Source organism: Notolepis coatsorum, assembly GCF_963971535.1.
Source record: "Notolepis coatsorum genome assembly, chromosome: 11".
NCBI lineage: Eukaryota > Metazoa > Chordata > Actinopteri > Aulopiformes > Paralepididae > Notolepis > Notolepis coatsorum.
The window spans coordinates 25,597,056-25,623,996 of NC_140175.1; the positions used below are offsets into that span (position 1 = coordinate 25,597,056).

A 26,941-nucleotide genomic window follows, 5' to 3' on the forward strand; every position below is an offset into this window, starting at 1 on the left:
TACACAGCCAGTATTTTTTCTCCTCTTCATAAGAGTTTGAGGTTTTCCAAAACAGCAATAAAAAGTCAAATATTTTCTTTTTGTTGCTTTATAATCCATTAATGCAACAAACTGTGTGCTATAAGTATAAAGTATAATAAATCGCTAATTACTTTGGGTATGCAATTGTCAGGCGTTTTATGCTAAATGTGGGGTATGCTTGGGGATATATAAAACGTTATACACTGTTATCTTCATTTGAAGGGTAAATAGGTTGTGCTGCTCCCTGAGCATTTTATTTTGTGGGAGGGGGGGGGGGGGGGGGGGAGTGGCTCTTTTGATAGTAAAGGTTGCTGACCCCTGCTTTAAAGGAACACGCCAACTTTTTGGGAAATTAGCTTATTTGCCACCTACCCTGGAGGGACAAGCAGATACATACCCTTTTCTTCTCTGTTCATGCATTAGGCTTAGGGAACAGCCACACCGTTAGCCTAGCTTAGCGTCATTCACTGGAAGTAGGTGTGCCAGTGTAGCCACCCCCGAGCCACGTTCTGCAAACTTTCCCCCACTGTACCGAAATTAACCGTGAACCGTGACACCCTATTGTCACCCTACTATTGTTTTACCTTTCTTCTCGACCAAAGGCTGCCTTTCGGGGGGCGACAGTGGCTCAGGAGGTAGAGCAGTCGTCTGGCAATCCGGAGGTTCCCGGTTCGATTCCCGCTCCTTCTGGGCAGTGTGTCGATGTGTCCTTGAGCAAGACACTTAACCCCTAATTGCTCCCGATGAGCAGGTTGGCACACCGCCGTCGGTGTGTGAATGGGTAATAAGTAACAAATTGTAAAGCGCTTTGGATAAAAGCGCTATATAAAAAAGCAGCCATTTACCATTTACCTTTCTGTCATCTACAAGTAAAGTCTTGTGTAGCCACACTACTTGTCTCTCCACACTATGTTAGCGCTGTGCCAGTGCTGGAGAGAGGTCTGGCTGAGCCTATTATCATTCCGCTATAGGGAGAAAAAACACTGGCTTGTTTGTATTTCTTTAAACCAATCGCAATCATCCTGGCCGGCGCTACGCCCAGGATGCAGCGACACGAAATAGTGTCTCAGATAGCGGAAGGGGAGGAGAATTCCAACTGAAATAGTTGGCCAATGGCACACTTATACTCAGTCTCATGGCTGATCCAGACTCTCTACAAGTTAACAAAGACGTAGCCAAAATCATAATTTTAATTGTAACTTGATTAATCGCCCTGTATATCCACATCGTAAGGCTCTTTTATCATCCCTGTCTACCTGTAGGTTGGAGCTTTTGTCAAGCATCGCTGCCAAAAAGGATTAATTGAGATTGTACTGTAAGTCTTGCAACCGTCACAGATTCACACACACTCACATTTACAATTGCAAGCCTTGCCACAGATGGAGCTAGAGGTTTCATTCCATCGCCCAGCCCTAGTAGGTATCACATCTTTTAAATGGGGCATATCCTGTTGTGGAATTACCCCTTCTTAAAATCGAGGGGTACTGATACTGGTATCGGATATCGAACTGATCCAGACTGATATCACTGACATGATGACAATTTTCAAAATATCAGTAATAATTATCGGTGCATGATCCAAACTTCATTCTTACTGCACACAAAGTCTCAACTTTATATTCCATCGACTCCAAACTAAATTATCTTAAAGTTGGAATCTGTAGTGCCGTCAAACAGCGACCTCTAGAGCCCTGCTTGGTATTGCACTATTTTAACTTTCAGTTTTGATTCGATGTGTGGGTTGTGGAGTTTTGTGTAGTTTAACTTATCATACTGTGGATCTCTCCAGACCTTTCTCCACTCTTGATATAGAATGATATTTAACCTCTTAAGCCCGAGCGGTCCGATGGTGACCTGCAAATGACATCACGCCATAAATCCATCTCTACAGACTGTATGAATTAATGGTGCGTTTTCTTTTCAAATGTAGCCAAGAGTAAATACCCTAACCCTGTCAAAACAGCAGTCATAGTGTATATTTTCAGCAATACGTTTGTTTACCAATAGGTTAAAGTGTTATTGGTGAAATATTAGTTTGGAAATGTATTCAGAAACCAGCGAATATCGAAGGAAGTTAATGTGCACCGCCATTTTGTTTGTAGTCGTATGAGGAGAGGAGACCCAGAGCTTTCGAATGGTGTTGGAATTTCAAAAGATTACACTACCCAGCTCAAGCCAGCTCCTGTAAATCATATGACTTGTGGATTTCCTATTTTAAATTTAATTTCGATTATCTACCACAAACCTGAACGTTATTGGCATAAATTAGAACGCAGTTAGTTTATCTACCGTTTAGCAAAAATCTGCGTTGCAATCTGATAAACTGTCTGAGCAATTTCCATTATAAAAAAGTAACTGTACTTACAGTAGATTTTATTCATGGTTTGTGGATCACGCCTGGTGATACTAAATCCAGATTGAACTCTGCCATTGGAAAGAGGAGATTTGCCCGATCCATAGATGTGCGACTTGGCTATAATAAGGTAGTAATAGGCCTGATATTCTATATTATATAATAATATTTCAAATTGCATGTGTCCAGATGGCAGAATTCAGTACTGTATCTACAAAACCTTCTGTTTAATCATCTTCCCTTTTATTAATTTGCTTAGATTCTTTGTACACGTGATCTCAAGAAGGTGCTGAACGAGCTCCGTGGCGGTTTTTCATGTCTGGTCATTTCTAGCATGGTGTTATTCACCATCAAAGATGAAGAAAAACATTATTATAAATATAATTTATATTCTCCTTTTGTTTCATCACAATTTACTCAAGCCTAGTAACAGACACAATATTTCTGACACTGGGAATACATTCCCTGAGATCTAGTGATGCACCGATGTGAAAATTGTGGCCGATACCGATAACCGATATTAATATTGCTGTTCTGGCCGATACCGATATTTACCGATGTCGCTATCTCTGTATAGAAAACACTTTTTTATGATAATCAAATAAAGAGCTATTTTCCAACACGCATTTTTATTTTATTTTTTACTTTTGTAACTTATTTTCAGAAATGACTGATATTTTGAAACTATTTAAGGCCAAAACATGTACCGGTATATAAAAAAAAATATATATATATCAACCCTATCTTGATATCGGACCGATACAGATGTGTAAAAAAAACTGCCATATCGGCCGATATTATATCGGTGGCCGATATATCGTGCATCACTACTGAGATCCATAGATGTCCCTAGATACCAAGAACATGCAAATGGACCTTGTAGAAGTGGAGCAATCTTCCATTAACTTGGGTATCTATTTTTAGGCGGATTTTCAGAAAATAGGGCAAGAGGTTAAAGGTTTCTCTAGACTCAGAATCTATATTGGCAGTGAAAGGAGTGGTATTGATGCTTCCCCTGTCAAACACCCAGCTACAAGAGGAGTGGCAACGTGGTGGTAAACCGGGAGATCTACGCAGACAACAGGTCCATCTGGATGCTGAACGGCAAGCCTTCAAACAAGAAGGCCGTGGAGGACGAGATCAGGGACCTGCAGATACAAGTCGGTAACCTCTGCCAGTTTCTCCCACAAGTGAGTGCAAATGATCAGAATCAGAAAGGTCTTTATGGCCAAGTCGTTTTCACATACAAGGAATTTGATTTGGTAGTTTTCGGTGTGACTTAACTCATTGACTGCCAAAAACGAATATATTCGTAATTTTTTTTTTTTTTTTTTTTTTTTTTTTTTATTATTATTATACTAAACAGTCAGCCGGACCTGGTACCTCTGAGTGAATTGAAATGACGATCGAATCCCGATAGGTGGCAGTATCGCCTACCTTTTCAACTGGGCTAGTTTACGGCGGGGGGGGGGGGGGGGGTTGCTCACTCACTGCTGGCCAGAGTCGTAGCCGCTAGCCTGCGGACTGCCTATGCAATGGTGAGCGAACTATTGGAGATTATAATGAAGAGGACAAAACGATCAGGCCTAAAAGAAAAAATGGTTTGTTTCCGGTTGCCGACCGACCCTGCCGATTTAGGTGCGACCCAATTTATTTGATGAGTTTTAAATATATATATTTTTAAATAAAATTTCATGAAAATCTTAGTCAAACCTTTAGTATTATGGATATTAAACATTCTGGCAGAGTACATGCATCCATGTTGTTGTGAACATTTTTATTAAATAAAGAAATTCCCTATCCATAGTCGCCGTGGGAAAGAATAAAAAAAAAAATATGCCTCACACTTATGGATGATAAGGTGCGTTTTCACCGGACTACATTGGACTTGGTAAATCATAAAAATACTATAGTCAAACCGGCCAAGGAGGTAACGTTGTGTATCTGTTCGCCGCTCCGCGGTAGTTGAGAGCACTCCAGAGGCAACTAACGTTCGGCAATGGCGATTGCAAACTATTGGAGATTATTATGAAGAGGACAAACGGTGACGATCCAGACTATGTTGGATTCTAGTATTTTCAAACCGGCTGTTTGGATGTAACGTTATCTGTTGGGCGCTGCCAGGGCCAACTCACGTTATTTATTGTTCCTGTTCTGACTGAGACTTCGGAGCAAGAGTGGATAGGGTTTTGGTGGACCTGCTGACAAAGGTAACATCTATTTGACCGAACCCCATCATGAAACATGCCTTTGTAATGATCCCAGCATCAGAAAACGAGTCTGTGAGGGCCCCCCCCCCCCATGGTGGCTTTGTGAATAGAAACATTCTATGTATGGTCATGTTTACCTTTGACCTGGAAATAATATAGGTGTCAGGTGAGCAACCTGCACGAAATGCACATGCTGCACAGAAAACACGTAATATCTCGCGTTCCAGGAAATGAGACTGGTTTTAGCCTGGGATTGCGCAGGAACGAAGGTGTGTAGAAATTAACGGTTTGTTCCCTGTTGGAGTATAAATATTGCCTGGCAAATGAGCCATACTATTGTCTCCATAGCTATAATATACGATGGGTCTGCAAACATCGTTAAAATTGTCAAAGACGCTGGTGCCATGGAGTACAGATGGAAAAACAGCGTGGCAGTGTGGGACACGTCTACGTACGTGTGATAAATCCCGATTTTTCTGTACGTACACACATTCTAAATTCTGTGCTTAAGAACGAAAATAGAACACTTTCTAAGAATTGTTGATGAATGAGGGCCCTGGTGTCCATCGTGTCGCCAACATAATCCACCACAACGGATGCATCGGAGGCATTTGACGCTTCTCAATGCGATTGGGATACCCGCTCGCCTCGCCTTACAAAGAAAAGTGCGCCCGGAGACATTTGATCGTTGCACAGGCCAAGATATAAGGTTGCAAAGGGTGGTCGATACTGCCACCTGGGTGGATGCGGCCGGTATTGCACTTTGGCATTCTCAGTATGATTCCTCATGTTAACCCCAAGTTTGTGTGCCTGTAATGAATGGAAATATCGAATAAAAGAAATAACGATGAAAACCCCACTATACTCTGGCTCTGAACGGTCGGCGAGATAACCCGACTATCCTCGGGTCTGGCGTCCAAAGAGTTAAAAAAAGAAAATACTCATTGATACTATGTTTGTTTCTGACTCAAAGTGTGTGTGTGTGAGAGAGAGAGAGAGAGAGGGGTGGGGGTGAGAGAGATGAGGAAGGGGCAAGAGAGAAGAGAGCTGGGAGAGTGTGTGTGAGAGAGAGAGGGGGGGTGTGTGTGAGTACTCAGCCCTTGTGTGGGTGAATGTAACAAGTTCCTAATGTTTTCTTTCCCCTATTATTTCATTGTTTTAAATTATTATTTTCTTTTAAGTTATTTTGTGCATCACTCTGTTTTGAATTTGATGCAATGCATGAGGGTCATCCTTTTGTGTTAAATGGCTGCATAAAGCAAGCATTTGTTGACTCATGTTGATAAGAGTATTAAAACTTGGAACTTGAAAAACATCCGTTTGAGGTAGAGAAGAAAAAAGAAATGCGATTAATTGCGAGTTAACTATGGACAATCATGCGATTAATCAGATTAAATATTTTAATCGATTGACAGCACTAATCATGACCCTGCACTCCAGAGGATTGCACTTAAAAGCATGACTTAAAACACTTATTTCCAAAGTGGTCCTTGATGGAAAACATAAAAACACAGTAAAAAACACAATACCAATCAAAACAAACACATTAAAAAAACAAACCCAATAAAACAAGAAATAATATAATAATAAAAAATTATAAAATAAGTTTTGTATCCTGCACTACACTAAGAGAAGATGGAATTTTTTTTTAAATCTCAAACCTACACTTCTTCCCAAAGAAGCGCCTTTACATTTGTTTAAAATGCTTGATGTGCAAAGGCAGGCTGCTCCATATGGAGATACCAGTGTAAAATAATGAATTTCTGGCCATCTTACTATTTACATCAGGAACACAGCAGGACATAATACTGGCTCTTGTGTTACGGTGGTGTTTATTTCTTACCATGTCCACATTTGAGGACATGTACTGTGGGGCTCTTACCATTCACTATATCATACATGTGGTTTAGTTTTAATTGTTTGACTCTCTCCTCGACTGGTAATAACTAGGGATGCTCGATATTGGCTTTTTTACAGATACCGATATACCGATGTTGTCCAACTCTTAATTTCCGATACCCATATCAACCGATATCACATTTTAATCCCGATATCGGCCGATAATATCGGTAGGCAGATAATATCGGACATAATTTCGATAGAAATGTAAAAAAATATATATATATATTTTTTTGAAAACCGATATTTTTCGATATCACATTTTAATGCCGACATCCCTAGTAATAACCCTACTTTTTTCCTTTCTGTGGGACCGATATGAGTCCTGGGAGGAGCATTTAGCATGTATCTAATGACGTTGTTCTGTGCAACCTGTCATTTGTTCTTAAGCTTTTGTGAAAGGCCACTATACCACGCGGAACAAGAGTAGTCAAAGTGACATTGTATGAGTGATGTTACTAAAAGTTCTTTTACTTTAAAATGAAGAAAGTGTGTGTATATCGATACAGGAATTTCAGCTTCTTTGAGATCTTGGATAGAGCCGTGGCTGCTATTTCCTCCCCAACAACCGCTTGGTCCAGGGAAACGCCAAGATATTTGACAATTGTTTTGCTTTCGATTTATGTTTCCTTCACACTGTACCTAGATTTTCTCACATTTCTCGAGCCTCTTATTTGTGCCAAATAGTATGGATTCCGTCTTTCCTAGATGTAGTGACAGCTTGTTGTCGATCATCCAGTCTCTAACTAAAGTTAGTTCTCTACTGAGAGTTTCCTCAATAATCTTTGTCTTTTCCTCATACTAGTAATGTGGAGTCGTCTGCATACATCACTGTTCTACATGACACTGCTGCTGGCATGTCATTGATGTACCGGTAGATTAAAAAACAATAAAGGCCCTAAAATAGAACCTTGTTACCCCACATGTGACCTCTCTAACTGTGGACAGAGCCTCTGGACTCCCACTTTGCACACCTGAATATAAACTTAGTTAAAATAGAATCACAATAGAATATAATAGAATTATAAAATAAAGAATAGGCCAGGGCTGTACAACTGTGCATGATGTGGTCAAGTATATACACTAATTAGAATAAAACAATGGGATGGAATATTTTAGCAGGGCTGTGGAATTGGGCAGTTATGTGCAAAGAGTATGAACAGTGAAGTATGAACGAGTGATTTGTATTTACAAATATGTAGTCCAGTGGGGTGTGTTAATGTACCACAGTGGGGGGGGTGTCATTGGGGGTCCCGAGCCTTGTTGATGAGGCTCACTGCAGAGGGGAAAAACTGGGCCTAATCACTAGGGCTGTCTTAAATACTTCGAAGCTTCGTTCGATGGGCATGGGATTCGAATGTGAAAATAAAATTCGATTATTTAAAAAAAGTAATATATATATATAATATGATTTTTTTTTTTTTTTTTTTGCAAAATCAACTCTGCCTCTCTTTGTTAATTACAACAAGCAATGCCGTTTGTCCTCTTGACCATAATAGGAGAAAGTGGGCGAGTTTGCCAAGATGAGCAAGGTGGAGCGGCTGGAGGCCACCGAGAAGTCGGTGGGGCCGCCGGAGATGTACAACTTCCACTGTGAACTCAAGTCCTTCCGCGTCAAGGAGCGGGAACTGGAGGTAAACCTCGTAACGCGGAGGTTGTGAAAACCGCTTATATGAAGTGAAGCAGGTTTTCAATCGGAGCATGAATACATTTTTACACTTTTTATTTGATTTAACTTAACCTGGTTACTTTACTTTAACCAGGCAGGTCAATTAAGAACAAATTCTTATTTACAATGATGTTCCTGGTGAGAGGACAAAGGGGCCTCTCGAAGGCTAACCGGGAAATGGAAATATAATTGAGACACAGGAGATATAGAACACGGAGGTAAAATAAATGATTAAAACACACATCAAACAAACAACCGAATAGAATTACAAGGTATGTAATACATGAAGCAGAACAGAGAAATGACAGTTAACTCATTCTGCGCCATCTCTTAAGTGCGCGAGAGGGCGCTAGAACGCCACCGCTTTAATCAATGGGGGGACTGCGAGATTTGCGAGTGCTTAAAATATATCTTAAATTATAGCTATGGGTCTAATACACCTGTCGATTATCAGTGAGTTGCTTCCAGTCAACATGTACAAAACGGATTGTTTTTTTCATCGGTACATTTCCGTTTTTATACAGTTTTGAATATGAGTATAGTTTTGGTGATTCTTAGTAACACCAGGAAAAGACGCGATAATAGCCCTTTAGTGGAATACACTAAACGCGTTGTCATTTTTCGCCTGATTATCAAATCTTCCTGAAATCAACGCTAGATCATCATTATTATCCTTCCTCATGCAAGAATGAAAAGAGCCTCGTAGCGCGAGGCTCCCCCAGTCCCCTCCTGCACTCAACGGCACACAGCCACACACACACACACACAGAGACTGCTTCGATCGGGGTAGAAATAAATAATAATAATAATCTTCATTTATATAGCACCTTTCATACACTGAGTGCAACTCAAAGTGCTTAACAGAGACACGTCTTCTTTAAACAAGCCAAGAAGAAAAAAACACAGCATGTCAAGAAAAAACAAGAATACCATAAGGTCCATAAACTCAAAATAAATAATAAATGCATGCATGCAACACTCCCAGACGTACCCCACGCGAAGGTAAGGAAAAACAAAAAACTCACTAAAACCTAACGGTAGGAAAAAATGCACCACAGCACAGGCAGAGGAGAGAAACCTTAGAAGGGCCAATTCAAGGGGGGATCTCCCTTCTTAGATGTCGGTGATATTAGTGTTGCATGTTGCATTAAAAACAGGCGAACAGCTGGTAAGCATGCACCCATGTGCGTAGTGAAACACAGATGAGTGCATGCGATAGCAACTGAACATTTAGAAAAATTTAATATAGAGCTGATAGTGATAACAACTGAACATTTTATACGATTAAAGATGGAGCTGATAGCGGCTCTAGTTGAGGCACAGGGGTGCGTCCTCCCGGGACGTTCTACACTCTGGTCATCACTCCGAGACAGCCGAAGACAGGGAGACGGGAGGCGACGCAGAGAGGGTCACATCCTCCCGGTCATCACGGGACGTCGAACATTCCGGTCATCACTACGAGACAGCCGGAGATAGGGAGACGGGATCAACGATCAAATTTATATATACTGTTCTTACCTTGGATCTGATGTAATGCAAAAGAAATAATCCAATTATCTGATCGCCATTCCAAATACTGCTCGTGGAGGTCCATCGCCCATTACCGAGCGTTACACACTGACGGGCGGGCAGGGTTACTGTTCCATGCCACCGTTGTATAGGCCTACCTCGCCTGAGCACAGCTCGGATCGTCCCAGAAAAGAAACTACACCATTCTAATGGAGTGCAATACCAGCTGGAAGGCGTAGGTGGCGGTATTTGACCTTTTGCAAGCTCAGACCCATTCCCAATGATAACATCAGGCTGGATGGATGAAAATGAATGGATATCGCCAATAAAAGAAATAACGATTAAAACCCGACTATACTCGTGACTGGCGCTGAACGGTCGGCGAGTTAACCCGACTATCATCGGGTCTGGCGTTGAATGAGTTAAAAGGCTGGGTGACAGTTGCAGGTGTGTGTAAACAACTCGGTGAGCGAGTTACTTTAAAGGTGCACTCTGTAGTTTTGGGAGAGGTCAGAGAAATGAAAAATATACCCCAATAATTTTTTTCACAACTGAATAAACCAACTCAAGAGGAAAATGGTGTCCTTGGAGCACAAAGCTAACTGAAAAGTCACTGTTTCTCTGTCGTGTACAAAGACTGTAAGCATATTTAGCTTACAAACACTTTCTAGGCTTAAAAAAGAGGGGGATTTATTTGCCCTTTTGCATCTCGTTCCAACTGCTGGGAGGATTGACCAAAGGAAGCGTTAACACGGTACACAGTATTTTCGTGTTGTAAAAAGTGTTAAAAGAGAAGTGATTCTCAGGGGGAAGCACCTTTTTCTAAATGCTGTTTTGGATGTGTGTTTTTAGAACGCGGTGAAGCAGAAGACCAGCTTCCTGGAGAACGCCAAGCAGTGCAACGAGCGCAACAAGCAAGACGTGAAGCGCTACTTTGAGAAGAAGAGACACCTGGACAAGATCTCGATGCTGGAGAAGAAGAAATCCTGGCTAGTGAGCACCGCCCCAGGAGACACACACAGACACACGCAGACACGCACGCAGACACACACACACATTCTCAGAATGTGTTTATTTTCAAATGATACCTCCTGGGTTTAGTTTTTTTTTACTCTGTTTTTCTTTTTACAGTGTCACTGCCTCATTTTTATTCATTCATTGTCTAGTTTTTGTCTGTATGTAGCTACCAACCGGAGAGAAATTAATTTCCCTCGTGGACAATAAAAGAACATATGATTTCCCCAGGAGTACAAGAACATCTGATCTAATCTGGTCTCCGTTTTCCCCAGGAATACGAGAACATCTGATCTGATACTGTATGCTCTCCGTTTTCCCCAGGAATACGAGAACATCTGATCTGATACTGTATGCTCTCCGTTTTCCCCAGGAATACGAGAACATCTGATCTGATACTGTATGTCTCCGTTTTCCCCAGGAATACGAGAACATCTGATCTGATACTGTATGCTCTCCGTTTTCCCCAGGAATACGAGAACATCTGATCTGATACTGTATGCTCTCCGTTTTCCCCAGGAATATGAGAGTGTCCGCAAGGAGGTGGAGGGCCTGACGAAGGAGCGCGAGGCGGCCAGGAAGCATCTCCACGGCCTGAAGGAGGCCCAGGCGCCCATGTTGAAGAAGCTGCACACCATCGAGTGCCGGCTGAAGCCCATCGAGAACCAGATGAGGAAAGAGGTCAGAGGTCACATTATGAACCCAAACGGACATTTGATTATTTCTATTGGTGATCCTGCTAATGTGCTGCTGATGATGACTGATTAATAAACACGGCAGAAGCACGTCTAGAAATGTGTCTCTCTGAAGCCAGGTGTAAATAAAGTGTCTTGGGGGTCGGGAGCCATTTTCATTGTTCGATTTATAAAGGGGATGTGTAAATAATGGCTTGGTGATGATGGTGTACTTAATGTTTTTTAGACGGATAATATAAAGGAAGCTGCTCACAGGGGCAACCAGAAACAGGACCAGCTGGACCAGAAGAACAGAGCGGTAAGACTCTCCTTCTTTAACACAGGACATCTACCTACTGCAAATGATACCGTTGATGCCAGTCTCCTGAGTTGGTCAAACGCCACTTGTAGACTTGGGACGGGAACAAGACCCATCTTGATTTAGAATCTGTATAAATTATTCCAATTGATCCAATCCAAGAAGATTTAAGCATGGCAGTTGTCTGAAACCCTAAGTCCAACGTATCCTAACCCTAACCTATCTCCTATAGATCGGCATGGGCAAATCTTGAATAAAAAAACTTGGCCAAAAATGCGCACACACACGACATTGGCGACAAAATGATCTATTTGTGGTGGTTTGACGCTCATAGCTTCACATGGACTCACCTGCACAACCCTCTCTGCCTCTTCCACATGCACACACTCACTTTTAAACAAACACTCACCTTAACACTCACTTTAGACACTTTAACACCACATTATATTTATCTATTATTAAAGAGATTTGCACTACATTCATACCTCATTTGCAATCGCACCTTACCTCAAAGATTTGTACCTCATTTTCTGCATTGTACCTCGCTTGTTTACTACTTTAGATTGTATATTGTACTGTATATTGTATATTCCTCTTTACTTACTTTCTTATCTACTTTCTTTTTTACTGTATGAAGCACACTCTCAGGGGCTCATACAGAACCAAGCATTTCACCGTAAAGTATGTGTATTTTATTGTGATATTTAATAAACAAACTTGAACTTGAACTTCTAGATAGAGGATATCAAACAGGCTCTGAGCCTGAAGCAGACTGAGGAGGCAGACCGTCAGAAGCGCATCAGCAACACCAGGCAGATGATCAACGACCTGAAGGCAGAGCTCGACAAGGTGGGTAACCAACCAGACGTGATTCCGCGGATTGAGGCCATCAATGCTGAGCTGAGGCAGATCCAGGAGGAGAAGGCCAGGATGGAGGGACAGAAGGCCGACCTGCGCCGGGAGAAGGACGGCCACAACGGAGAGTCCAGAGGTGAGAATTACACACATTTTTATATATTTCGAGTATATTAGTATTCGTATGTATATTTTTATATTCAGAGCCGACAGTGGCTCGGGAGGTAGAGCGGTCGTCTGGTAATCCAGAGGTTCCCGGTTCAAGCGTGTCAAAAGTGTCCTTGAGCAAGACACTTAACCCCTAACTGCTCCCGATGAGCAGGTTGGCACCTTGCACGGTCGCCTCCGCCGTCGGTGTGTGGGTGAATGTGAGGCACGAGTTGTAAAGCGCTTTGGATAAAGGAGCTATATAAATGCAGTCTATTTACCATTTATATGTATTTTCTCTTTATTGAGACAGTAGGACGGCAGAGGGGGAGACATCCGTCCATTAAATTAGAAGGAGCCGGGCCATTGAGGGCTTTGAAAACTAAATAATAATGATAATAATATATATATGTGATATAATAATGATGTGTATATTGTGTTGCCAGTGTTGACGAACAGGCTGAAGGACATGACCAACATGATGAACGCTAAGGAGGAGAAGCTGAAGGGACGTCACAAAGACACTCACACTGCCCTCCAGTGGCTCAGGAGCAACAAGAACCTCTTCGCCGGGAACGTCCATGAGCCCATGATGCTGGTGGTGAGTCTGCAGCCAAGCTGTGTGAAATACTTCCTTTAAAAAAAATATATATTTATTTATATATTTACATTTACAGTAGTCATTTACAGGCATTAAAGCGTTCCGTCCCCAGACGGGATTGGGAGTTCCGTCAATTTGATTCGCAGTCTGACGGAATTGGCTACCTGGTATAATATGATTTGTAGATTCATACAGATTGAAACAAAATTGAGCCAATCGGAGGCGTCAAATATCATGAAAAGGGGCTCTCTTTTTTTTCTATCACGGCGCGGCCGCGCCAAGCAGTCATTGGCGAGCTGCGGAGCAACAATGGCAGGACTCAGCGACTCGAGAGACAGGATTACGCTGCTCGCTCCGCGGTTGCAGCTGGAGACTATTGGGCGAGTGACATTTGCGAGGTCTGAGAGGTCTGTCCGCCACATGGCAGGGTAACAAAATAGTCATGTAAAATAATTAACTGTGGTGTGTTTTGGTTTTTTACGACGGTCGCCTTTTTTGCAGCCTCCCGCGTCAACTCTCCTTGTTTACTGACGTCACATCCACCACCTGCTTGCACTGTAACGCTGCTATACCGATTAGCTAACGTTAGCTTAATAGCGTCGGTTAAATGGAAGGAGTAAGCCGGCCACTAAAAAGAAAAACCACCGCGGTTTTCTCAGACGAAAAGGATGAGCGGCACCACCCAACAAAAGAAAGTTTCGAGAGGAATGGAAGTTTGAAGATAGCGGTGTTTCAAGCGACTGGCTAGGCTACTGGGGGCGGCTGTAGTGGTGAGTTAACTTGTTCCGTGTTCCGCAACTATGTCAAAAAGAAAAACGGAAACAACACATTTGTCATTGTCGTGTTACTTCACAGTACAAATACGTGAGTATCCTTTATTAGCTTAACTCCGTAGCAACATCACACAGGTGTATGTGTAGACAGTCTCCTCCCCACCGTATATTCTCTCCCCACCGTATGTATCTTTTTTCTCCCACCCACCCACCCTAATGTACAGTCTCCTCGCCATCATATGTATATATTCTCTCCCCACCGTATGTATATTACTGTATATTTGCATATCGTATATGTCACAAATGTAACATTACTATATACCTGTAGTATGTCATGTATGTCCCTATGCCATAAATGTCATGTCATGTATGTTGTGTATGTCATAAATGTCACTATGAATTGAAAATGGGGGACCCTGATGTAAACAAGACCAACGTCTTTCTCTGGTCTGCATCCCCTTAACAATTGTGTGTATTGAGCCATACTGTATTGTACCCATTCTGCAATCTGTTGATTGATTGAACATTTTATTAACAGATTGCAGAATGGGTACAATACAGTACAGCTCAATACACACAATTGTTAAGGGGATGCAGACCAGAGAAAGACTTTCGTCTTGTTTACATCAGGGTCCCCCATTTTCAATTCATCATAACATATATGACACACATTACATACAGATAGACAATACTGCTACATCTATACATTTATGACATACCAGATTTACAAATACAGTATTGTTTGTGATACAAAAATAGTCTAAAAAAGAGAGTATATACATTTGACGAAGAAACTGTACATTGGAGGAGGTTGGGTAGGTGGGGTGGGGGGACTACATTGGAGGTGGTTGGGGGGGGGGGGGTAACTGTACATTGGATTATCGACGAAACCTTACTTGGTCCCAAAAAGAGGGTCTCGTGTATTAAATAAAGTTTTCATTCATTCATTCACTCTGGATCTGGTAAATCCAGTAGCAATACACACAATTGTTAAGGGGATGCAGACCAGAGAAAGACGTTTGTCTTGTTTACATCATCAGGGTCCCCCATTTTCAATTCATAGTGACATTTATGACATACATGACATTTATGACATGGGGACATACTTGACTTACAGGTATATAGTAAATACTGTTACATTTGTCACATATACGATATGCAAATATACAGTACTGTTACCCAGAGATCCTAACAGTAAATATATACATATGATGAGGAGGAGACTGTACATTAGGAGGGGGTGGGTGGGTGGTAAAAAATATATACAAACGGTGGGGAGGAGACTGTCCATTGTTGTTGTGGCATAATTGCGAAACGTGTTTAGTCCCTTGTTTGTATGATAACAAGCCGTTTAGTTCATGGTTCAAAGTAATGGGATACTTAAGTCCTGTGCTAACCAGCTAGCCCCTGTGTTCACCACCATATTTAATCTATCTCTGGCGGAGTCGGTGGTCCCTGCCTGTTTCACGATGTCTACCATTATCCCGGTACCAAAGAAATCCTCCCCAACAGGTTTCACTCTCAACGACTACAGACCGGTGGCACTCACCTCTGTGGCCATGAAATGTTTTGAGAGGCTGGTCAAGGATCACATTTGTGCCTCCCTCCCCAGTGATATGGACCCTATGCAATTTGCATACAGGCCAAACAGGTCCACTGATGATGCGGTCTCCCAAGTACTGCACAGCACCCTCTCTCACCTAGACCGCCAGAAGGGGGGCTATGTGAGACTGTTGTTCGTTGACTACAGCTCAGCGTTCAACACCATAGTCCCCACCAGACTGGTGGACAAGCTGATCGAGCTGGGTCTGAGCTCCGCTCTGAGCGCCTGGATACTGGAATTTCTGAGTGAAAGGCCCCAGGCGGTCAGGGTGGGGGGTCAGACCTCCAACACCATCACCCTGAGCATCGGATCCCCCCAGGGCTGTGTTCTGAGCCCCCTGCTGTACTCACTATACACGCATGACTGTGTGGCCAAGTTCAGCTCCAACTCCATAGTGAAGTTTGCGGACGACACAGTGGTGGTGGGGCTGATCTAGGACAACGACTAGAAGGCCTACCGGGAGGAGGTTGAGGTACTGGAACGCTGGTGCCAGGACAACAGCCTGCTCCTGAACATTGGTAAAACCAAGGAGCTGATCATGGATTTTAGGAGGAGACAGCAGGGGACACACACACCACTGAGGATAAACGGGGCTACCGTGGACAGGGTGAGCAGCTTCACGTACCTGGGGGTCCACATCTCAGAGGATCTGACATGGTCAACACACATAGACTCAGTCGTAAAAAAGGCGAAGCAGCGCCTCTACCACCTGAGACAGTTAAGGAAGTTCAGAGTATCTGGGAAGATACTCCAGTCCTTCTACTCCGGAGCTGTAGAGAGCATCTTGACTGGAAACATCACTGCCTGGTATGGAAACAGCACGGCACAGGACAAGAAGGCCCTACAGAGAGTGGTGCGCTCAGCCGAGCGTAGCACGGGTATTGCACTACCACCCCTGCACGTCCTATACAACAAGAGGTGCAAATCCAGAGCCTGCAGAATAATGAAAGACCCTCAAGCCTGTTCAAGCTGCTGCGGTCAGGCAAACGCCAGCGTACACCAGCAACTAGGACAGAGAGACTTCGGCTCAGCTTCTTCCCCCAGGCCATCAGAGCCTTGAACACTGAACTCTCCACACACAAGCACACATGAGCACACACACAACACACACACTGTACACGCTCACACACTAGCAGCCACTTTAACATGAGCACACACACACTCATGCTGCACACGCTCACACTTATGGTCACTTTACAAAAGGAAAGGTCACTTTAAGAATAGTATAGTATAACTTGAGATTGTATAATATTATAGCATTGAATAGCAGTGTACATAAAGACCCAGTGCCTCATCCGTAGCTAACAGTGTATTGCACAACCACAGGACCATAGCATGTCCTACCATGCTCTGTAAATAACTCATGTACATATACCGATATGCCCTACTTTGTTTACTTGTTTTATTGCACAATGTTGTTCTATTGGATTCTTGTTATATATTACTATTGTATTATGCACAATCGTATCGGGCAAGACCCCCCCGCATTTCATTGTATACTTGTATGCCGTGACAAATAAAACTCTTGACTTGACTTGACTTGACTTGACTTGACTTGACTTGACTTGACTTGACTTGACTTGACTTGAGGGTGCTAGCTCGCCATCAATCAGAAGCTAGCCACAAGACTTGCATTCACGCTCTCCACCACACAGCCTGGCACAACAACCACAACAGTAGGGTCTATAGTCACAGTCAGGACAGTAGGCTCTACAAGTAGGCTCCCTTAAAACGCTAACGCTATTTAAAAAAAAAATACAGTGAGGTTAAAATAAGAATATGACTTGGCCTGAAAAAAAGTTCAGTCAGGAGAATTTTGTTTGCTTTAATCCCTGCATTTAGCTGACGCTTTTATCCAAAGTGACTTTTAATAACCGAGTAAACTAAATCAAAGCATTTAATGTGCATTGGAGAAGTGATGTGACCACTGCTGCTCTGCACAGATTGATTTGGTGAACAAGATTTAAAGGAACACTTCACCCAAAAATGATAATTTGTCATGAAGATTTTAATTTCTCGCATTTCTCCACGGTGAACCTTAAATGGGAAAATACTTGATGGATTGAAGTTAATGTAGATTAGGTTTAACAGTAAAACTATATCAAAACATCCGTTTACAAACTCTCTCACAACTCCTGCAGTATAGTCCAAGTCTCATTTATCCAGTCGTATGCTCAGTACTTCACAAACACGTGTATTTTCACAAAATCCTTGCTAATGAAAACATTTCCGGTTAACTCTTTCAGTGCCACTCACGAGATTTCTCGTGTTTTTTTATAGGTGGTTGCTAGCCACTCACGAGATTTCTCTGATTTTTAATTTTTTTTTTGCGATCTGAAAAATTATTGCATCACCCGAGCCTACCCGAGTATAGCCGAGGGGCGCCGACGATCACTGTGGAAAAAAGCGCCCCGTGTCGTCTCCCAGATGACATAAGTGATTTTGGAATGGACTCAATGAAAATGAATGGGGAAAAAAATCCGGTACTCCACATTTTCCAGTTCACTGATCCAGCCGGGGTTACCAGAGTTCATTCTGGAGCCTCAGATCCCCGCGGATCATGGAGTTCTACTGTATCGCGTTGGATCCATACACGTATCGATTTTTTCGAATGGTGATCAGGAATTGGAATATACCAGTTGGATACCATCTGATGTCAGGTAAGGACTCTATGTTATCAGTGGTAGGATAATCAGAGTAAGTTTGATGAAGTTATAAGCTGTTTTGTGAAATGTCTTCTTTCGGTTTCACTGTAAAAGTCCGAGAGGAAATCAACGAGGCGATTATCAGTGCGCGGCCGTAATGTGCGTGCGTGCACGTATAATATTGATCATCTAGCGTTTATTTGAAAACGATTCATAAAAAGGCCGACGAATATCAACGTTGTGGAATATTCCACTAAAAGACGATTTTCATAGAATGCTCCAGAATGAGCTGTTTTTTATATCAAAACGGGGGCTTTTCTAACTGCTCTGAAACGGCAACGACGCGATAAAAAAACAATCTGCCTTCACAGCACTGACTGGAAAATAGTCTTTGATAATGCGATGGGCAGATTAGACGCATAGCCATAATTTAAAACATAGATTAGGCGATTATTAACGTTAACATTGGCGCCGATGGTGGCATTCAAGCGGTAAAACGGAAAACCAGGCGTGGCGCTGAAAGTGTTAAGTGCTGCCTTCGAAAGGAACTCGTGTTCGCGAGTAGAGTCCATATGAACGACCCGTTGTTTTGGTGTTCACAGCGCCATAAGTGGAAGATCGCTAGCCTCAGTGGCTTCGAGAAGCACTTGTTGCCTAGGAACGGTGTCCTCATGACTTCAACCCACTTGGGTGGATGTGTTTCATTATATAAAAAAGAAATCACCTGGGGATGTCAATTATTTGCGGGAAAAGCCATTGAGTTTACCGCATGGTGCGCCTGGTGAAACGGCATCACAGCTTCTCTCTCTCTCTCTCTCTCCCTGCTCCTCAGATCAATGTGAAGGACCACCGCTTTGCCAAGTACGTGGAGAACCACATCTCCTTCAATGACCTGCGCGCCTTCGTCTTCCAGCACAAGGCCGACATGGAGAAGTTCATGCAGGAGGTGAGAGAGAATGCTGGTGCTCTGCGTGGAGCGGATCTGACTTTCAAGTGTGCTCGCTAAGGGCACTGATACTAATGGATACTAGGGCTGACCCCTATTAATCCATTAGTCGACTAATCGGTCGAAAGGAGCCGTAGTCGACTGGCCAACCTCTTATATAATTACAAAAAAAAAAAAAAATTATTCTATACTTTATTTAATTTTATTTTTTTTAGTTGACCAATAGTCGACTAACGGCAGATTTTGGCCAATCCTAGTCGACCATCCAAATCCTTAGTCGGGGACAGCCCTAATAGATACTAATATAGAGTATCGGTATTGGAAGATTTGCCCGATACTCAAATCTGATACCAAGAAACAGGAGTGACGAATCAAAGTGAAGTGAAGTGACTTTATTTGCAAATTCTTTTTTTTTTAAGATATGTTTTTTTGGACAGGACAGGCAGAGAGGAAAGTTGGGTGAAGAGATGGGGAGGACATGCAACACAAGTCCTGGGCCGGATTCGAACCCAGGACGTTGCGATTAAGCTGCAAGCACAGCTACATGGTGCGCCGACCGTGGCGCCCCTATTTGCTAAATTTCTGACATAGAAGCATGTAGGATGTCTAATGGAGAAACATTTATTCTATTGCAATAAGTAAAGGTACCTACCGTCTAACATCAATTGGTACTCGGTAGTACCGATGTAATTGGGTCGGTACTAGGGCTGGGCGTTATGACGATTATATAAATATCGGGTACAGTTCATTAACGATACACTTTTTAAACGTATCGTGGATATCGTGATGTTTTGCCCTCGCGTTAGAGGCCGCCGCGGCTGAGATGAGACTTACAAGCGCAGTGCTAAATGCTTTCCTCTCCCTCTCGCCTCTCCCTCTCGCAGAAAAAAAAGTCAGTCACACACACACTTGCTCAAATTACGTCATCTACACGCACATACACGCACGCAAGCGCACACACCTAGCCAGAGACAGAGAGGCGGTGGATCGGTGCTAGGGAAGCCCCCCGAAACCCAGGAGTATTGGTAAGCTCCGACATTAACAGTACTGCTATCGGTAAATTAGTCTATGAGCGGATTAGCTACGGAGCTAACATAGTGTACCATCCATCTGCGACGCAAGAGTGGACACGGAGTAATGTTAATGTTATGTCGAGTTCATACTACACTACAGGTATGAACTCGACATAACGTTAACGTTACTCCGTTTCCATGAAGTGTTTAATTAGCAGCAATCTGTTCTGTTGTTGAACATTTAACGTTAAGTTAACTTAGGTATCCGACGCACTTCCGGCGAGGACAGGAAGCCGTCATGAAACCGTTGTAGTCATATTGTAGTCTTTTAATAATAATAATAATAATAATAATAATAATAATAATAGATTGGATTTGTAATGCACTTTTTGTTCACTGGGATCCCAAAGTGCTTTTAGTCTTAACTAAAAGATTTTAACTAAAAAAGCAGCAGCACTATTGGATAACTGAGTCATGTTTGCTATGTATTTCTTTCTTTAGGGGAGTAGGACATTTGTTTCACAGTTTTAGCATGATGTTTTATAGATGGCTAGGTTAAACACAGGTTTTTGTTTTTAAGAGGGGGGGTTTGATTTGATTTGATTGAAGTTTATTTTAGGGATGCAACGAAATTTCGGCCACCGAAAGTTTTCGGCCGAAAATGGCAAAGAATTGCCTTTCGGCTTTCGGCCGAAAGAGTTTTTTCACCGAAAATATATCACCGAAACAGAAACAACCTGTAACCTAACGCGCGTTGTTGTGATGATGTCGCGCTGTCAGGAGTCGCGCTGTTTCTATGTAAACTCTGCGCGCAACGCGTCCAATAAATGCGTCTGCTTTATATCCTTATTTACTATATGCCCGTCGCGGTTAATCACTGAGTGATCTAATATGCATTGTGTTTCTCACATTGACGCTGTCTGTCGTTGATAATATAATCTGAAGAGCATTATTATTATCATTCTCGAGCATACACGTCGCGCGTCTACTGTGCCGAGTCAAGAGAGAACATTCATCTGGGGACTAGAAAGGTGCGCTCAGTAGAGCACAGATGTCCGCCGCGGCAGCCAGAGAAAAGATGGAATTAATGTACTGTATGCATTCAGAAGTGCTGAATAAATGTTTTATGGACCCATAATAGTGATTATTTATTATTTAAGTTAAGTTTAGCCATAATCATATATTTTTCCATAATCATAATGTTCCACAACATTGGTACAAAAAAATTCTATTCTATGAATCATTTTCGGCATTCGGTTTTTGGCCAACTGTTTTCTATTTTCGGTATCTGTTTCGGCCAAGAATTTCCCATTCTGTGCATCCCTAGTTTATTTCAAGTATGCAACACAACAAACAAACATCAAGTACAGATATAGCCTTAAGCCGTTCAAATAATATATGTGTACATAAATAAATAGTTACAATATATAATTTAATAATCTAAATCTAATCTAAGGTCGCTTTCACATATAGTTTTGGTGGACTCTGTGCGGTTCTGGGGGTGAAGTTGCAACATTGTTGCATTCTTCATTTGGTTCGCCTGCGTTCACATAGAAATCTGTGAGGCGGACCAAACTTTCTGAACAATGTCACGCGGTCGAAAAGGGCGCTTGTCTATTGGACAGTGGAAATGTGTGTGTGGCTGCGAGCCCGTGTGTGCGCGCGCGTGTGTGTGGACTGTCTGCGAGCCCTCCAGTTCAGCGGAGGCGAGTTTTGACATGGCATTGATCCATTGTTCTATTGAAGCACATTACCACCATCCTCTCGCTAAACAACTTGTAGACCACGAGTAGCTGTTTTATTAATAATATAATAAGCCGCGTTTTTTCTTCCTTCCCAAGATGCACAGATATAATAGATAGATAGATAGAGAGATAGATAGAGAGATAGATGCAGTGTGCTTGTTTTGCAGTGAATGAATGCTGCGAGCAGTGGTAAGGTAATAATAGTATTGACGTGGCATTGATCCATTGATCCAATGCCGTGCGCCTCGGTAATAATAATAAGCCGTGTTTTTTCTTCCTTCTTCCCAAGATGCACAGTTAGATAGATAGATAGATAGATAGATAGATAGAGAGATTAGATGCAGTGTGCTTGTTTTGCAGTGAGTGCTGCGAGCAGTGGTAATAATAATCACTTCCTATATTTGGTTCGCGTTTGGTTCGATGAAGCCGAACCGAGACCGACGTTTTCAGGCTGACCAGAGTTCGCCTGTTTGGTCCGCGAACCGAGTTCGACACGCATTCACACAAACCCCGAATCGAATTCTGGTCCGAAAGTCCGGACCAAACAGCCCCTGTGTGAAAGCGACCTAATATATAATAAAAAAAAATGCTAAAATGCTAAATATATAATCTAAGAATCCAATCATCTAAATCTAATATATAATATAAAAATGCTAAATGCATGAGTCTTTTGTCTTTAATGTTAGCTTGCAAACTCAAATACTATCTTGGTAAGCCTCATAATGAATTGTTTGGGGGAAAAAAGGAAAAACATTGTGATGTGTATCGTGTATCGCCGAAAGGTCAGAAAATATCGTGATATCATATTTAGGCCATGTTGCCCAACCCTAGTCACTCACTCATTCAACAGTAACTTACTCACTTACTTGCAAACTAGTTCACAAATGAGGCACTTTGTGCGAGGGTCACTCTGCATCTATGACACCGTGTGTCCGTGGGCCTTGGGATAAAATAAAGAGTGTCTCCTGTGTGTCTCCGTCCCTGTGTGTCTCCTCCGTCCATGTGTGTCTCCGTCCCTGTGTGTCCTGCCGCCATCAGGTCCGTGACAAGCTGAACTTGAGGGTGAACGCCATCTCTGCTCCGCAAGAGTCGCTTTCCAGCCGGAAGTCGTCCAGAACTATTGAGTCTCTAAAGTGAGCGAAACGTATAGCAATTTCCTTAAGCTTGTTGTTGAGTATCAAAGTGGAAGAGGTCTTTTTTTAGGGGTTCAAACAGGGCACTCTTCTTCTTCTTCGCCCTGTCCCCTGGCTGCAAAGCAGCTAAAACTTTAATCTTGTTCTTGTGTCTGTCAGAGTTTACACTTAGTCATTTAGCTGACACTTTTATCCAAAGCGACTCACAAATTGTGAACAAGTCAGCAGGAAAAAATGTATAAATAAAATAATAATAATAAATACGTATGATACTGTATTGTGCGCTATATCATATCACATTATATAATCATATTATAATTAATTTGTATATTATATTGAACTATATTTGCAGTATATACTATTATATTATGGTACTATATTGTATTGTATATATCATGTACTATATCTCACATCACATTATATATGTGCTGTATACACTATTATGTACTATATATGATTAGTTTTAGTTTTATTTACATGTTTCGAAATAAAGATTTCAAATCAAATCTCTGCAGGCGCTTCGGCTTCTTCTCCTACCTGCGCGAGATGTTCGACGCACCGGAGGAGGTGATGAGCTACCTGTGTAAGCAGTACATGGTCCACGACGTCCCGGTGGGAACCAATCAGACCAAGGACATGATCAAAACGGTACGTTCCTGGTATCGCATGGTGTTTACAGTTGTTGACCTGAATGAAGATCTGATCGGTATTTCAGTAGTAGTCTGAAATAGTCCTTTCAACATGGACACTGGTGGAAATATAGCCGAAGCTGTATAACTTACTCAGTCAGAGAAGTAAGTAAGTATATATAAAGCACCTTTCATACATGTCATGTAGCTCAAAGTGCTGTACACAAACATAGGCACATATAACGATAAAAGCAATAAAGTCACAGTGATCAGTTAAGATCAATGGTTACATTTTTTTAAAGAAAAAATAACGTAAAAAAGGAAAACAGTCAAGAAAGTTTGGGAGAACAGGTCAGCACAAACACGTCCGTTCAGCAGCAACCGGAAGTAGGAAGTGCACTAAACCAATGCACTTGTACAGTAGGTAGCAACGTTAGCTCTCATAACGTTAGCCAGTTAGGAAGTAGGAAGGAAGTGCACTAAACCAATGCACTTGTACTTGTTCAGCAGCAACCGGAAGTAGGAAGTGCACTAAACCAATGCACTTGTACAGTAGGTAGCAACGTTAGCTCTCATAACGTTAGCCAGTTAGGAAGTAGGAAGGAAGTGCACTAAACCAATGCACTTGTACTTGTTCAGCAGCAACCGGAAGTAGGAAGTGCACTAAACCAATGCACTTGTACAGTAGGTAGCAACGTTAGCTCTCATCACGTTAGCCAGTTAGGAAGTAGGAAGGAAGTGCACTAAACCAATGCACTTGTACTTGTTCAGCAGCAACCGGAAGTAGGAAGTGCACTAAACCAATGCACTTGTACAGTAGGTAGCAACGTTAGCTCTCATAACGTTAGCCAGTTAGGAAGTAGGAAGGAAGTGCACTAAACCAATGCACTTGTACTTGTTCAGCAGCAACCGGAAGTAGGAAGTGCACTAAACCAATGCACTTGTACAGTAGGTAGCAACGTTAGCTCTCATCACGTTAGCCAGTTAGGAAGTAGGAAGGAAGTGCACTAAACCAATGCACTTGTACTTGTTCAGCAGCAACCGGAAGTAGGAAGTGCCTGGTTAATACAGTTTATTAACTCAGTCGAAGTATCAATACAAAATAGTCAGATTATGGCTGGATGACTCAACGAGGTGACCAGCTACTAGGACACCCGGAGTGAGAGAACCCACTGAATGAGGAACATCTTTATACACAAAACTGAGAGGGGTGGGGGCCATAGGTAGAAGGGTGTCATGACATTTTGGGGAAGTTGGGGGAGGGTTTATTGGGGTTAAGAATGAGGGATGAGGGTAGGAAGGGAAGATGGGTGAGGGAGATCAAAGAGAGGTGGGGGGAAGGGGGTTTTATCTCCCACAACACCCACATCTTAATGCTAATGTTGTTATTAGTCATAGCTGGCAGTCGTAGCTGGCAGCTGAGTAAGCCTTACGTGGACAGTTAACGTTGAGTGTGACCCTAAACGTGGACAGAACATTTCTAGAACTAATGATGCAGACCGTGGCTCATGCCGTGATGCAGTTCTTAAACAACTCTGTCCTTCAGATAGCAGGATAGCTTGTGCGTGATACAGGCTGACTCACAACAGAATGACGGCATTTCTCAACCCTACACAGGGATTCCATTTTAGTAGCATAGCTCCATAATTTATGCTGACTAGAAAAGAGGGATGGATTTAGTGTTTTCTCCCCTAACGGATCATGTTCTAATTAAATTTTTCCGAGCTCCTGAATTTTTTAACATTGGAGCATAAATGTCACCATAGAGCCTGTGTTTCATAGTTTTCAAACTTCTAAGAGTAGGACAACAGAGAATGCATCAGTTACATTTTCTTCAGAGTAAAAAAAAAAAAAAAATTGCTAACTTCTTTTTCTTCTAATGTCTGGAAAGTTATTTAGACAAAATTCCACCACGCGTAAATCAATTGAAATCAATTAAAGTTTACACTTTTGTATTTATCGAATTGAAAGTAAACTGCGGCCAATTGACCAGTCTCATTTTCTCCATCCTCCAATCACAACCGTTGCTTCCCTCGGACAAAGGGAGCAACGGTTGCGATTGGAGGATGGAGAAAAGAGGGGGCGGGGTTTGAGACAGGCCAACCCTGATTTCCTTTTGTCCGACTGGTTTGCCAGGTGATCGAGGAGCCCTACCTGAAGATTCTGTACACGTCGGAGGAGAGGTACAGCGTGAAGAGGTCTATATACTCCAACAAGACGATCACTAGCAACTCTGGAATCAGACCATCCCAGTTCCTCAACATCGCGGTGGACGCCAAAGAGAAGAACGAGCTGCAGGAGAAGCTGAGGGTGAGGAGGAGGAGGAGGAGGAGGAGGAGGAGGAGGAGGAGGAGGAGGAGATGACGGGCGGCTCTGGGGAACTCCCCTGAGAGGAACTACCCCCTGGGGGAACTCCCCCGAGAACTACATACAGTCAGGGCCATACATATTTGGACATCAATTTTCATCATTTTGGCTCTGTACACTGCCACAATGTCTCTGTACACCGCCACAATGTCTCTGTACACCACCACAATGTCTCTGTACACCACCACAATGTCTCTGTACACCACCACAATGTCTCTGTACACCACCACAATGGGCCTCATTCATGAAGCGATATAAGAACGCATAGAACGCATATTTAGAGATCGTCTATATCAGTGGTTCCCAAACTTCTTGTTTATGCGGACCACTAGATTCTTATCATGAACAATAAACAACTGACTTTGACCTGCGTCGTGGGCACTGCGTTCCGTTCTCGGAATGGATTTGAGAGAGAGAGATGTGCAGTCTGACTTGGAGCACGCACTGTACTATGCGCACTGCCAGGTTTTTATGCGGAGATATTCAGACTCTAGATCTATTTGCAGAGCCAGATGAGTGGCTGCTTAACCGTTAACCGGTATTCCCCAACCTACTGCGTAGGGCTGTACTGAATGTAATTTTTTAACATTCGAAGCTTCTATTGAAGTATTCGAACGAAGCTTCGAATGTCTGTTGTCGTATTTTATGACGTAATCCAAAAAAAATAATTATGTTTTTGTAAATATCCTCAAACTAAATCCTCAATTTTAATAAAGTGATTAATCTGATTTAAATTAGTTTTTTTTTATTAAATCACCTTTCTTTAACTGGATCTGCACCAAAAACGAGTAAACTCATTATTGCCCGCCATGCATT

The 26,941-nt window shown here is 42.4% G+C and overlaps 1 protein-coding gene across 3 annotated transcripts in view; it reads left to right on the forward strand.

Annotated features, from left to right (window-relative positions):
- The window catches only part of smc5 (structural maintenance of chromosomes 5), a 72,403-nt gene that overhangs the window by 11,898 nt on the left and 33,564 nt on the right, over positions 1-26,941 (forward strand). For 2 of the 3 annotated variants that reach the window (XM_084324197.1, XM_084324198.1), the window contains exons 3-14: positions 1,284-1,336; positions 3,405-3,564; positions 7,983-8,117; positions 10,514-10,654; positions 11,195-11,356; positions 11,597-11,668; positions 12,404-12,659; positions 13,117-13,271; positions 19,125-19,238; positions 23,035-23,129; positions 23,645-23,777; positions 25,895-26,068. In XM_084324197.1, the coding sequence (XP_084180323.1) occupies positions 1,284-1,336; positions 3,405-3,564; positions 7,983-8,117; positions 10,514-10,654; positions 11,195-11,356; positions 11,597-11,668; positions 12,404-12,659; positions 13,117-13,271; positions 19,125-19,238; positions 23,035-23,129; positions 23,645-23,777; positions 25,895-26,068 (1,650 nt within the window). The remainder of the gene's footprint in view (positions 1-1,283; positions 1,337-3,404; positions 3,565-7,982; positions 8,118-10,513; positions 10,655-11,194; positions 11,357-11,596; positions 11,669-12,403; positions 12,660-13,116; positions 13,272-19,124; positions 19,239-23,034; positions 23,130-23,644; positions 23,778-25,894; positions 26,069-26,941) is intronic. The other variant, XM_084324199.1, reaches the window with a different exon arrangement.